This window comes from Salarias fasciatus, chromosome 12, assembly GCF_902148845.1.
Source record: "Salarias fasciatus chromosome 12, fSalaFa1.1, whole genome shotgun sequence".
Classification (NCBI taxonomy): Eukaryota; Metazoa; Chordata; class Actinopteri; order Blenniiformes; family Blenniidae; genus Salarias; species Salarias fasciatus.
In genome coordinates, this window is record NC_043756.1 from 14,124,177 (window position 1) to 14,136,907 (window position 12,731).

Consider the following 12,731-nt stretch of genomic DNA (forward strand, 5'->3'; position numbering starts at 1 on the left):
GTTCAAAAGGAGCACGCAATTACAACAAATATTAGCTGAAATGTAGATTTACTGATGCATACGAATATATGAGACTTGTCAGAATGATGACTGGTGTCTATTTAATTCCCTGCTGTCCTCTCACCTCAGTTACAGCCTCTAAGGACGCGGACTGTTTGAGCAGCAGATCCATCACACGCATGTGGTTCTTTTTACAGGCGATATGTAAAGGAGTGAAGCCGTTCTGCAGAAACAAAGAAGAAAGTATCATCAGTGCAAAGGGAAAATAAAACACTCCTTGCATAACGAAATGAAATTGATCAAGTCATTAAAATTCGCGTTGTCCACTAACCAGAGCCCGAGAGTTGGGTTTGGCTCCCTTATCCAGAAGGACTTTAGCCATGCGGTGGTGGCCGCAGTGTGCAGCCACATGCAGAGGGGTCAGGTGGTCCAGTGTAATGTCATCAATCTCTGCATTGTACTGCAGAAGCTGCTTGACACAGTCCACGTGGTCCCCCTGTGCTGCCATGTGGATTGGAGACAGACCGTTCTGCAAGACAATGACACATTTTGACACCAGATTTAGTGAAAACAAGAAGACGAAAAGAGCAAAAAATATAATAGATTTGCAGCCTTACCAAAATCACTTTATTCAGTTTATAATTAGAACGTACCTTGGTCTTTGCCTGGATGGGGGCTCCGTGGTCCAGCAAGATTTCTATTATCCTAACGTGACCATTTCTGGCTGCGCAGTGCAGAGGAGTCAACTCATCCTGCAGAGAGGCAATTGTAGGTAATTCACTGAATGGCACATTAAATCACAAAAAAGGGCCTGGGTAATAGGAAAAGCTTTGGTAAGAGTGGGCTAAATGTGTGCCGCACCTTAGTCTTGGCATCAATTTGTGCCCCTCTGTCCAACAGCAGCCGGACCATGATGACGTTCCCTCGTCTGGATGCAATGTGCAGAGGAGTGATGCCGTTCTGCAGAGGGGGACACGTCAGCTGAGAAAAACTCAAGCGGGGAGAGCAGATCGACCGTCTGTCGCCATTAGTTATTCCCTACCTTTGGGGTGAAGTTGACATTGGCTCCTCTATTGAGCAGCAGTTGAGCGACGTTCAAGTTTTCATAGTGTGCAGCGATGTGGAGGGGTGTGAATCCAGTCTGTTGGGACACGTTATTGTTAATGCAGCTCTCCTTATCTTTGCAATTTATGCACTACGCTAATGCATTAACAGCTATTGTAAACGACCGCTTCACACCTTGCTCAGAACATCGGGATTCGGGTCGTTCTGTAAAAGCACTGCGGCTGTGCGTGTGTCGTCATTGCGCGCCGCAATGTGCAGCGCGGGGAGGCGGACCTTTCCCTTGGTGCCATAGTTGATGAGCAGGGCTACGACGTTTTCGTGCCCCTGCTGAAGAGCCACGGCGAGAGGTGTGAATCCGTCCTGCAGCACACCGGAGAGATGCAGGAGAGAGGTTGGCTCATGCAGACAAAATGGGAGAGATGTAAGGAGAGAAGCTTATGAGAACAAAACAGAATGGAAACACGGCGAGTGAGGATCAGCAAAGGATTGCAAAGAGGAATTTCGGGAGATTACTATTGAAAAACCTCTCTCAGCTCTCTGGTACCTCAGTTGGAATGCTCTGATTGGCTCCGTTCTCCAGAAGAAACTTCACAACCTCTAGATGGTTTTCTTGTGCAGCCATGTAGAGTGGAGTGAAACCCTTCTGTCTCAGAAAGACAGGCGCGCACACGCAGGAGCAGCGGCAGAAGAAACACAAGCACAGCAACAGAGAGACAGTCACAGATGCACACAGGGATGTAGACAGAGAGGAAACACCAACACACAGAAATATCGGAGCAAAGACACACGTTAACGGATGGTATTGCAATAGTTACTCCAGCGGTTCCGCGGTTCGGCCGACACCGCGAGCAGTCACAGCACGTCCTGTGATCGTGGCTGCAGAGTCTCACCTGGGACTGAGCGTTGACATTGGCCCCGTAGTTAACCAGCTCTATGACCACCTGTTCCTGCCCTGCCAGGGCTGCGATGTGCAAGGCTGTGTTCCCTTTCTACACACAAGAACGCACAGGCATGATCAGCTTAAAATGAACCGTGTAGTAGAGTTTTACTGTAGTTGTCAGTAAAATAAGGCATTAAAAAAAACTCAAAACAACTTAGTTATAAATGAGTTTTTCTTTGTTAACGTAACCCTCTCAATAACTAACAAACCACATTTTGTTTGTTTAATCTCTATGGAAAAAGCTGTATGAAAAAAGCTGTTTTCTTGTTCCATAACATGTTAATTATAAGCCACTGTTTGTAAGTGGCCTGAACAGTTCAGCCTGTTTTGGACCTTTTCTAAGAACGTTTTACCTTTGTGGTGGTCTCCAGCACGATCCCATTGTGAAGAAGCTCCAGCACCATTTTAACGTGGCCTTCTTTGGAGGCCAGATGCAGCCCGTTGAGGCCATTCTGAGTGGGAGAGAAGAGCAGACCTCATACTGAAAGGCCCTTCACAAGTACATCATGACATGTCCTGAATTAAAAACAACAACAACAACAACAACAGCAACAACAAAACAACCTCACGGACGTTACATTCACATAAACACACGAAGGTCATGCCAAAGGAAACGACTGGTTTGTTTTCACTGTCACTCACGGACCACCGCAGGCAAATACTTACACAGGACATCATGCATGGGGAACCTCACAGAACCAGAGGGATCATTAGCAAAAACAATGTCTACAGGGATGAGCTCTCGGATGAGAAAAGTATTCTTTGGATTAATGATGGTGTGAGGAGGAGGTGAAGGAGGACGGGAGGGAGATGGCAGGCCTCTGGTCTCGTGGCTGGGAAGAATACGAGCCGTGTGGGATAGGTCTGACCTCACACAGCCTTCCTTCAGCCGCACAGGACATGTGAGGTTGGACCTTTCCCACACCACTGATATTATTCCTCTGAGTGGTGAGACCACAGCACACCATCACTCTACTGCAGACACAGGAGAGATGCAGGAGGGGCAGGAGGGAGGCGATGGAGGAGGCGAAAGGAGAGGAGAGGAGGCGAATTAGAAAACGGTATACAAACGAGGAGAGAGGGACAGAGGGTAGCAGAGCAGTTAGTTCGACTTTAGAGGGGCAGAGAGGGAAAGAAAACACGGTAAGCGAGGGCAGGAGTGAGGCAGTGTGCTGGGCGGCGAGCTATGGCAGAGGTATCCGCACGGGCAAAGGAACAGAGACACGACTGCCACAGTCAGGCCTCCACCTCGCCAGACTCTCGCCAAATCAACACCACCTCCACGACGGTACTCCCACCGCGACAGTTCAAGTGACAATCTACAACTCATTCAGTGTGTTTCACAGATTCCTCTAACAATTGAATGACACCATTATCTCAGAATTATGAATAAATAAATAGCAAAATAAACAAATAAAAATCGGAATGATTATCATACTTGATAAATTACTGGAACATGTTGATTTTGACTTGAGCAATTGCAGAAAAGCTCCTCCAAATAGAATCAGCTTTTTGCTTCCACCCAGTGGTGACAAATAAAAAGACATGAAATGAAAAGATGTCTGGAAACATATAGAATTATTAGTTTTTGTATAAAAACAGAAGCAATATTAAAAAAAATAATAATAAAAAGGAGATTATACTGCTAAACATAGCAATGCATTGAGTGCTACACATAGACTGTAGATTGTCACTTTATGTTAAATGCAATTAACACCAAACAGAGAGAAAAAAAATCTAACTTTTTTTGCTGTATATTAACAAGACAGTGAAATAAATTGTGTTATGGCGGAAAAAAAAAATCCTCTTTCATGTCAAAACATTTCAGTTTTTCCTCATTGCCATAATATACGTGCACCATGGGGTGTCTCCATTCATCACTGTGAAGGAGTAATCGCCACAGTACAGTGTCACTTTATACAATAAGATCTGTCAGTGTATGGGGTCTGTTATAGGTCTGGTGAAAAGACCTCATAAAGGTCCAGACAATTAATAAAAAATGTTGTGGACAGCATAGGTAAATAGAAAGGAAACTGTGACAAAGTTAGATTAATGAGCCGGAGGAATCGCTCTCCAACGGATACAGTGTGTGGCCAAGTTTCAGTCGCCGGAGGGCAGCAGTCCCGGCATACCGACACTGCCTCTCACTGGACACTCCGGGAACGACTGACAGGGTAAAGGAGGAGAGATGGAGGAGATGGGGCGAAGGTAAGCCCCTGTCCCATTTACTACCTCCTCTGGAGGACCTGGGAGCTCCTCCTGTCTCCTTCGGTCGCTGATTAACAAACTATCCCGGCATGCACATACAGTAAATACAGTGCAGGAACCAAGTGCATCAGCAGACACAACAGCACAGTCACCAGCTCGGATACTTCATGCAGACTAGGAAACTCAAAAACAAACAGAAGTGCAAGAATGTAGGGAAACATGGACAAAAATGCTGAACAATTTTGGATCTAAAATACAGGATTTAAACACTTTAAACACTCTAGGCAAAAATAAATTACTACTAATGTCACAATTTAGAGTTAGAAATTTAAGAAAGTGTGCTCTGTGTTGCATTTTAAACATATACTGTTCCATTTAATGCATAATAAGGGAGGTGTCCACCCACTTCTTAAAATTTAACACAATCAGTTTGGAAAAAGACAATAAGACAAATGGATAAAATTCTGGCATGAACTGACTGGTTATTATCCCACTTTCTATTAATGCTGTGGATTATTAAGCAGTACATCTAAAGATCTGCTCTGCAGATCAGCAAAGTGACCTTAAATGAGTAGAACTCCAAGAAGAACACGTACAGTTTTAACAAAAAAACAAAAGAAAAAACATTGTGGCGTGGTTCAATGTGTTTGCCAAGTTAGATGATTTATCATGGAAAGAATCTCTCTCACCTGATTGGCTGTATTTATGTCAATGCCATTTTTGATATGTTCCAGGGCCTTGTCCAGGTTGCCAGAACGGGCTGCCCGGAGAAAACTGTTGCCAGCATCCGCCTATGAATAAGGCAGATAGTGGGGAAAAAAGGGGGATGAGGGGTATAAGAGAGTGACAGGCACATAAAGTAGAGGAACAGACGGGGAAGATGGAGAGGAAGACAGAGTTTGGTTATTATTTTTGTACAATCATTGCATTTTTATGGCTGAAAACTGACAGTAGTATGTGGAGTTTCCCCCTCATTTCCCTCCTCCCTTGGAGTTTTTGGATGGTGCAGTTTGAAAATCTGCTTTTGCACCTTGACATTTTCATGTGGGAGAGTAAAAATAATAACACAAAAAAGTCTAAAACGTGTGCGAGCTGTGTGAGGTTTATAATACCAGTGATTTGTTGGTGTATAAGTTGTGAATGAAAGACAGAAACAGAGATCAGCAGAGGCAGGAGAGAGAGAGGTTCTGCTGAGTCCTGGCTCACGGGCCGGCACATGGCATGTCTAGTGTTTTTGTCTGTGTTTTGTTTGTGTCTGAAGGCTTCGTGCCTCTCCCAGGCAGGCAGGAGTGCCGCTGAAACAGGATCACTCATGCGGCACAGGGGGAGAGGAGGCGAAGCAGGAGCGATGAAGGGAGAACCACAGGGAGAAGCTCGACTGCGGCAAACCCTGCACCTTTTTCATGTCATTTACATAATCCCCCCCCCCCCCCCCCCCCACCCCCTCTCGCCGTGCCCATCCCCACCCCATACATCATCCGCTTTCTGTCCAACCAGCCACCCCGACACGCCGGTCAGGAAAATAAACAGCGCGTCATTGTATGTTGTTGTACAAAACGCGGATAATAAATTAATTCGCGGCGCAAAAACCCTCGTTTTCTGCTCCGGCAGAAAAACACCAAATCCCACTGCGCGTGCAACGCATCAAAGGAGCTGCTCCTCTCAACTTCCTAACACGGCGCTTTAAGTTGTGTTGACTATTGTTGCAATAGGATTGTTGCTCCTCTTTTGACAGAGAGGGAGTCGGCTTGGGTAAAAAAAAAAAAAAAAAAAAAGAAGAAGAAGAGGAAGAAAGGATCCACATGCCTGAAGTAGCAGCATAGCAACAAATGACACAACACACCCTCAGCATGACACCGATGCCACAGCACTGTGCAAAGAGAGAGGTCACTCGGAAAGAAAAGGAACAGCAATGGCAGGGAAACAGAAAGTCTTGTCGACGGAAGAAAAAAAAAAAAAAAAAAAAAAAGCTGCTTCCAGCTGACTGTGGCAGTAAAACTACATCTGACAGCCTGCACTGTTCATATCAGTTAAAATGATGAAATTTATGCAGTGGCAGAGTTTCCGCTTATCAGATGAACCTCATACAGTATGCCGAGTGCAATGTAATAAATCCTGGGCTTTGCTTTTTGAGCACTCTGAGTCATGCAGCGCCACTTGCCTGTGAGTTTTTGTTTATAGTTTTTGTCTCACAAATGAGAAAATTTCAAGACGGCACAAAGCAAAGTGTGAGTCACATTCACACATATACTGACAAACAAAGTGGAAAAAAAAAGAATACAAATATACTACATATGCCCGGATTTAGTTCTGCCTCTACATCAGGATGGTTTTCAGTACTCACACTTGCCAAGCTGTTTTGGTAAACCATGTTCTTTCTCCTAGCCTGCAGTCTTACTCCCAGACTTTTCATTGACTTTTAAAAAGGACATAACACACACACACACACACACACACACACACACACACACACACACACACACACACACACACACACACACACACACACACACACACACACACACACAAACACACAACACACAACCTCCACTCTCTGGACAGCTGCAGAGCAACAAATTGACCCCAGTGCGCACGCACCTGTCCAAAAAGTTACAATCATCCTGGGATGCAGCATCCTAAAACTACTGGCACTGAACTTCTACAGTCTCATTCTGCAGAACGAGAGTCAAACAAAAAGGTAATTCCATACCAGGCTGAAAAGAACAGAAACACGTCACTTGATTCTTAAATACTGTGCATGCTCTATCTAGCAGCATTAAAACAGATCCAAGGTGTATGGGAAGTTTCAGAATGCAGGCCTAGAGAAGGAGTGTTATGCAGATTTTGCCATGGAGACACACTGAAACATCCCTCTATCAACATGGGGGCAAATACAGCTGATGCAAAGTTCAACAGCTTGACCCAATATACATGTCCCGAGCAAATGGTAACACCATGGTGACCCTGTTCGTGGCCCCTCCGTGGTTCTCCACCCGCCCCATATTCAGACTGGGACCCCTTCAGACACAGCCTGTTTAAGTTTCTTAGCATGATGCCGGAACTATCAGGGAAATTCAAGCAACTGGCGCTGATCCCAGTATATTTCTTTTCTCTTGGTCACGAGGCTTCCCTATCTGCCGGGCCAGTGTTTTCCTGCATGTTTGTGTGTTTCTGTATATATCTGCTTGCGTCGAGAAGTGTGTGTGTGTGTTGGTGCGAGATAAGGATGCAGGGGAGCCGCACCCAGCCCCTAACTCTGACACAGGTACCCCGCATATCTAAGAGAGAAACCTGTTTGTTGATGTATCCTCTACAATGCAGAGTCTACACTGTTTCAAAAGAATATGATGTGATTTAGACGAACGACTCGTTCTCTGATTATCCCCAAAGAGAGTGGCCTAACTACGGCGCTGAACAGAAATTAGAAAACCCATTAATCATACCGTGCGATTACAAAAACGGACTATAAGCTGCTCGGAAGCTGCTCGCATTTACCATTAGCAGTATCAACAGACAGTGTCATGCAGTGCGCACGCAACTGTCCTCGGGCTCAGACTGTGCTACGCTCCTCATAATGAAGCACGAAATTACCAAGTAAAATTAGTCCCCTATCTCATCACGGAAAATCCTCCTTCCCCAACTCCCTCTCCTTGTTGGTAACTCATTTTCTCTTCCCTGTTGCTCTCTCTCTCTCTCGCCTCTACCCTCGCTGTTCTTTGAGCGTCTGCCTCTCGCCTCCTGTGCTGCTGCTGCTGCTGCAGCAGACAGGATGACGTCACCCCTCGCCAGGAGACTCCAGCCTGTATGAACGAGTGAACACATGAAGAGAGGCGTTACAGGGATCAACATCCCGGACCTTCAAACACCCCCACCCTGCAACGGGTGACTGGATCTGTAGGATCGGCATTTTCACAACGAGTCAATTACAACACTCGATTGCTTTCCTGTAGATTTTTAAATGGGGGCAGATTTGATGAGCGTGGGGGGGGAATCAAAAGACGAATCTGAGCGCTGAGAGAACGGAGAACTGAAATAAGATTCTCTCTGACTTTGAGCTGTTTGAGAACGTGAAGATCGGGATTTGAGAAAATGGCTGCTATGATTTGTGCCACCATCTGATAAAACATCTCTATGCAAACGGCTCTAATGCTGTCACTTTGCAAAGGATGTATGCACTCTTGCAAAATAACATTACACACGATGCTGGATCACAGTGCTTTCTGAGTTTTTGTTATATCAATGCAGGAAACACACCATTTCATTTTTCGACAAACTAGGCATTTCACTATTCAATATAATCATACCAGCTGCAATTTCAGAAGCCAGCTCTTGTCATATTAGCAGAGTAAGGATGCTAAAAGCGAATACACACAGCTTACTCCAATTTGATCAATACTGAGTTCAAACAGTTCATTCATATGACATGTCATTGCAGGTTAAGGCCTAACAATGCTGGAAACAGATATTTTCAAACCTCAATTCTTTGTCAAAATTAGATTTTTTTTTGTTTACTTTAATGTCTTATTACTCATTGGATTTCTCCCAAAAGTCACTGGTTGGAAGCACCACATCATTCCAATTTGTTAATGAGAAATCACTGAGGGTTGCAACATCATAGTGATATTTTCTACAACATGAAAGTCTTATCTGCTTCATAATATCAGCGCAATTCCAAAAAAAATACATAAAATTCCCAACACAGAACCGCAGTCCTTCTTCTTCTGATTCCCTCTTTCTCACACACACACACACACACACACACACACACACACACACGCACACACACACACACACACACACACACACACACACACACACACACACAAACACATGAATCTGCAGACACAGCACCAGGTGCAAATCATAAATATTTTAGTGCCACCACAGCTATTTGTACACCCAGCAGAAAGGTGGAAATAAGGTGTCTATGTATGTTCAGCATGTCACTAGTACTGCTTAACGTGCAATAATTCCCTAAACTTTAAGCAACAGACATTGTGCAAGCATACCAAAATTGAGGGTAATGTCTCCTGTCTCCTCACTTCAGTTAGCTCGATATCTAGATGTATTTAAGCTAACGCTGTGATTGGAGGGTTTCTGTACATCTCAGGGAAACTCTGAGCTGTAGATATGGAAATTCTTCCAAAGTGCTTAAACAGCTATTTCATCACCAGTTCCTGCTGACTGGCATTTGTTCTACAAATTGATTTTCTTCCTTGGTCCCTTTTTTTTTTTTTTTTCTGTCAGCCATCTCTGCCTGCATCTTGGCGGCTGCTGGAAGACGTTTCCGGGTACTGAGGTGTAGTAAGTGTGGAGTGAGTCGGGCCGAGGCCCGGGGGACTGCTCGGCTCGGACATATTTACAGGAAGTGAGCGAGGGATGCAGGGATGAAGCTGTTACACTTGCCCACTCAACGCCGTCCGTCTGCATGTAAATCTGCCGGCCCAGCCATCCCTTTGTCTGCTCCTGCTCTCTGTATGCCACAAGGTGTATTGTCCCATCTTTACTATTTACTTTCTCACACTCCCCCGCTTCGCCTCCCCCCCTCCTCACCGCGTAGCCCACTGTTTGTGCCCGCCGTGCTCATCGATTGTCTCTTTATATTCAGCCCCCACGCTCGCAGATGAGATTGTCATGGTTATAATTGTCATGGGTATTGTGATCTTTGATAGTGATGACAAAGAAGGTGAGGGCCATAGGGTGAGGATAAAGATTGGGAGCTTTGGAGGATCGGATCAAGATATGGTAAACATCCCATGCTTTGCTGCACAGTATTCATACAGAATATCACCATCTGCAGGGACAGAAGGAAAATATAATGCAATGGAGCACATATGTAAATGTGCAGCATATCAAATTATGGAAATTAGGGTTGAAGTGTGTGAGAACACTGTAAACATCAAGATGAGGGCTTATCTGGAAACTACGAAACACCCAGTGAAACCAAAAAACTTGTGGAGCTGCAAACTCAGTTAATTTATCTATCAGAATCAGAATAGCCTTTATTGTCATCGCAACAAGTTACCGAATCTACTGTATAACATTGGGAGTGTGTCTTTTTGTTTCACTCAACACTGCAACACGAGCGAACGCTACTGAACGAATGATTTATTTATTTTTTTGGTATATAAAACGTGATAAGTTGAAGGAATTTGTCTCATCAATTCATTCAAATAGCAGCATACAAAAAGGACTTTATCATCTATTTCTTCAATAACAGCAATATTACAATGCTGGAAGCAGCAGTGACTTTGACTACAACTGGGTAAAATGAATTCAGACGTTGATCTTAAATATTTTCACACTCTGTTACTTTTATTCAGAGCTTATTGGAAGTTTGTTGCCATTAAGTTTGATATTGGCTTCTGTTTATATATAGTTAGTTCAGAATTAAACTAATCTACTGTGAATAAGTACACAGAAAAAAAAATAATAAGAGGTTTCAGACAGTGCAACACTGACAGCCCAGTAGATCTGACAGTGCTTCTTCCCATAAACATGAACATTTCCATGTGTTGCATCATTTACAGTAAAACGTCACGGCTTCAAAATTCAAGCCAAGCATAAACTCAACATAAGAACCAGAGATCGGTGGGTGTGTGACGTGTATTTCCATTACCTCTGCCAGCTTAGTGCATTAAACAGTCTATAATGTCAATGAAGCCACTCTCTCAGTGTCTCATTAAGTGACCTGCTAATCAGTTTACCGACCTCAAGTTTACTTACCACAACAAACACGGGCATCATCCAAGCCGAACATCAAACAGAGGAGCAAATGAGGTCAAAAACACGATTAAAGGGGAAAGGAACATGATACACACCCACACATATGCGTACTCACACTAATCTTGGGTGCACATGCACCACAGCTGTCAGAGATACTGCCAAAACAACCAGGCTCCGAGGAGTGACTTGGATCAAAACTGTTTGTTTTCTGAGCAAATAATGTCATATTAGATAAAGGTTCATCTGTAAATTACTAATCGATTCTTCCAGAAGGTGAAACTGTTGTTGATTATTTCTCATTGACGCTTCTGTAGGCCAGGACCGAAAGCAAGAACAAACAGTGAAAGTACTGAGAAAAGTCGTCAAAACAGTTCATGTGTATGGATGGAGAAGAAGAACGGCACTCAGCAAACAGGAGAGACATGGACTGAATAAAATGAGCAAAAACACAACAGGGAAAAAGTTAATACGAGCACATCAATACTGTCAGGATAAAGAAAAAGTAAATTTAAAAATGGGTCTAATACTGGGTCAGAAAGTAAAAGTATTGGCTCCTCTCCATCTGATGGGAGAGGGCAACGACAGGAAGCGTTGGCAGGTGAGTTACATCAGAGAAAATACAACTTCAGATTTCATGCCAGAACAAAACTTTGAAGAAAAGAAGAAGAAGAAGAAGAAGAAGAAGAAGAAGAAGAAGAAGAAGAAGAAGAAGAAGAAGAGGAGCAACATAATGAGAATAGCAGAGAGAGAAATACAGTTGAATAACATGAAGAGGTGGAAAGCCTGACAGGACAAGAGAAGCTGAGAGAATAAAGGTGAGGTGGAGAACAGCAGAGTTTGCGGTACTCACTCCAAAAGTGACGGTCTTGACTGGCATGCCTGTCGGCCCTCCACTCTCCCTTTCTTATGTTTTCTGTTACTCTCAGACACACAGCTGTCTTTTCTGTTGCCCCCTGCGAGTGCGGTACAGGGCACCCCCATCTAACGTAAACACGAGCGCACACACACACATGCGTAAACACGCAGCCAGACACACACACTTGAGCAAAGCATGGTGGGTGGAGAGACCAGAGAGGGAGGGTGGGGGGGTGTGAGAGGGGCTGGGGGGCCCCGGGGTTTATCTCTGGAGGAATGCTGCCTGTATCTAAAGACACACATTTCACACAGCGAAAAAACAAATGGGCGCCTCACACTCCCCCTGCAGGGTCCCAGTCCACATCCTGCACCCCTTCAGGTCGCTTCGCTTCATTTTTCCCCAACTCCTCAACTGTTTTTTTTTCCAACTTGTGCATCTTTTTCCTAATTTTTCCATTTCCCCTGGCACTCCGTGAGCAGCTCCCCACTTCATCTCTTCTTTCCATCTTTCGCATTTGCGGCATCCAAACTCTCTCTAACCCAAACTTTATCCCTCCTTTCTCCTGTCCCGTCTTCCCTCCACGTTACGCCCATCTCTGTATCTCCTGTATGTTTTCTGACAGCCAGACAATCTTTTTTTTTTTTTTTTTTCCACAGAGCAGGCAACGGCAGAATAGTGCGGCGTTACTGTGGCGAATGGGTGTGTTTTTTTTCCGAGCGGGTCTGTTTAAGTCTGTGAGGTGACTTACAGTGACAAAGCCCCCGGTGAGGGAGGGGGGGTCCCTGCCACCACCCTGTGACAATGGGCCCAGACACACGGGGGTGGAGGGGGGAGGGAGGGGGGCATGGAGGGGCCAGGCTCTCAAAAGGCCCTGCCTCTTTTAATAAAGCGTCCATCATTCCTCGCTTGAAAAGGCCTCCTTTTCTCTGCCTCTCC

The 12,731-nt window shown here is 44.7% G+C and overlaps 1 protein-coding gene across 13 annotated transcripts in view; it reads right to left on the reverse strand.

The window, feature by feature from the left end:
* ank1a (ankyrin 1, erythrocytic a) overlaps positions 1-12,731 on the reverse strand; it is a 79,829-nt gene that overhangs the window by 28,160 nt on the left and 38,938 nt on the right. For 10 of the 13 annotated variants that reach the window (XM_030104571.1, XM_030104567.1, XM_030104565.1 and 7 more), the window contains 10 exons: positions 4,903-5,004; positions 2,359-2,457; positions 1,956-2,054; positions 1,610-1,708; positions 1,240-1,425; positions 1,043-1,141; positions 862-960; positions 654-752; positions 332-529; positions 125-223 (listed from right to left, as the gene is read on the reverse strand). In XM_030104571.1, the coding sequence (XP_029960431.1) occupies positions 125-223; positions 332-529; positions 654-752; positions 862-960; positions 1,043-1,141; positions 1,240-1,425; positions 1,610-1,708; positions 1,956-2,054; positions 2,359-2,457; positions 4,903-5,004 (1,179 nt within the window). Of the gene's footprint in view, positions 1-124; positions 224-331; positions 530-653; positions 753-861; positions 961-1,042; positions 1,142-1,239; positions 1,426-1,609; positions 1,709-1,955; positions 2,055-2,358; positions 2,458-2,671; positions 3,342-4,902; positions 5,005-11,789; positions 11,962-12,731 lie in introns of those variants that run through there. The other 3 variants (XM_030104574.1, XM_030104576.1, XM_030104570.1) reach the window with 3 other exon arrangements.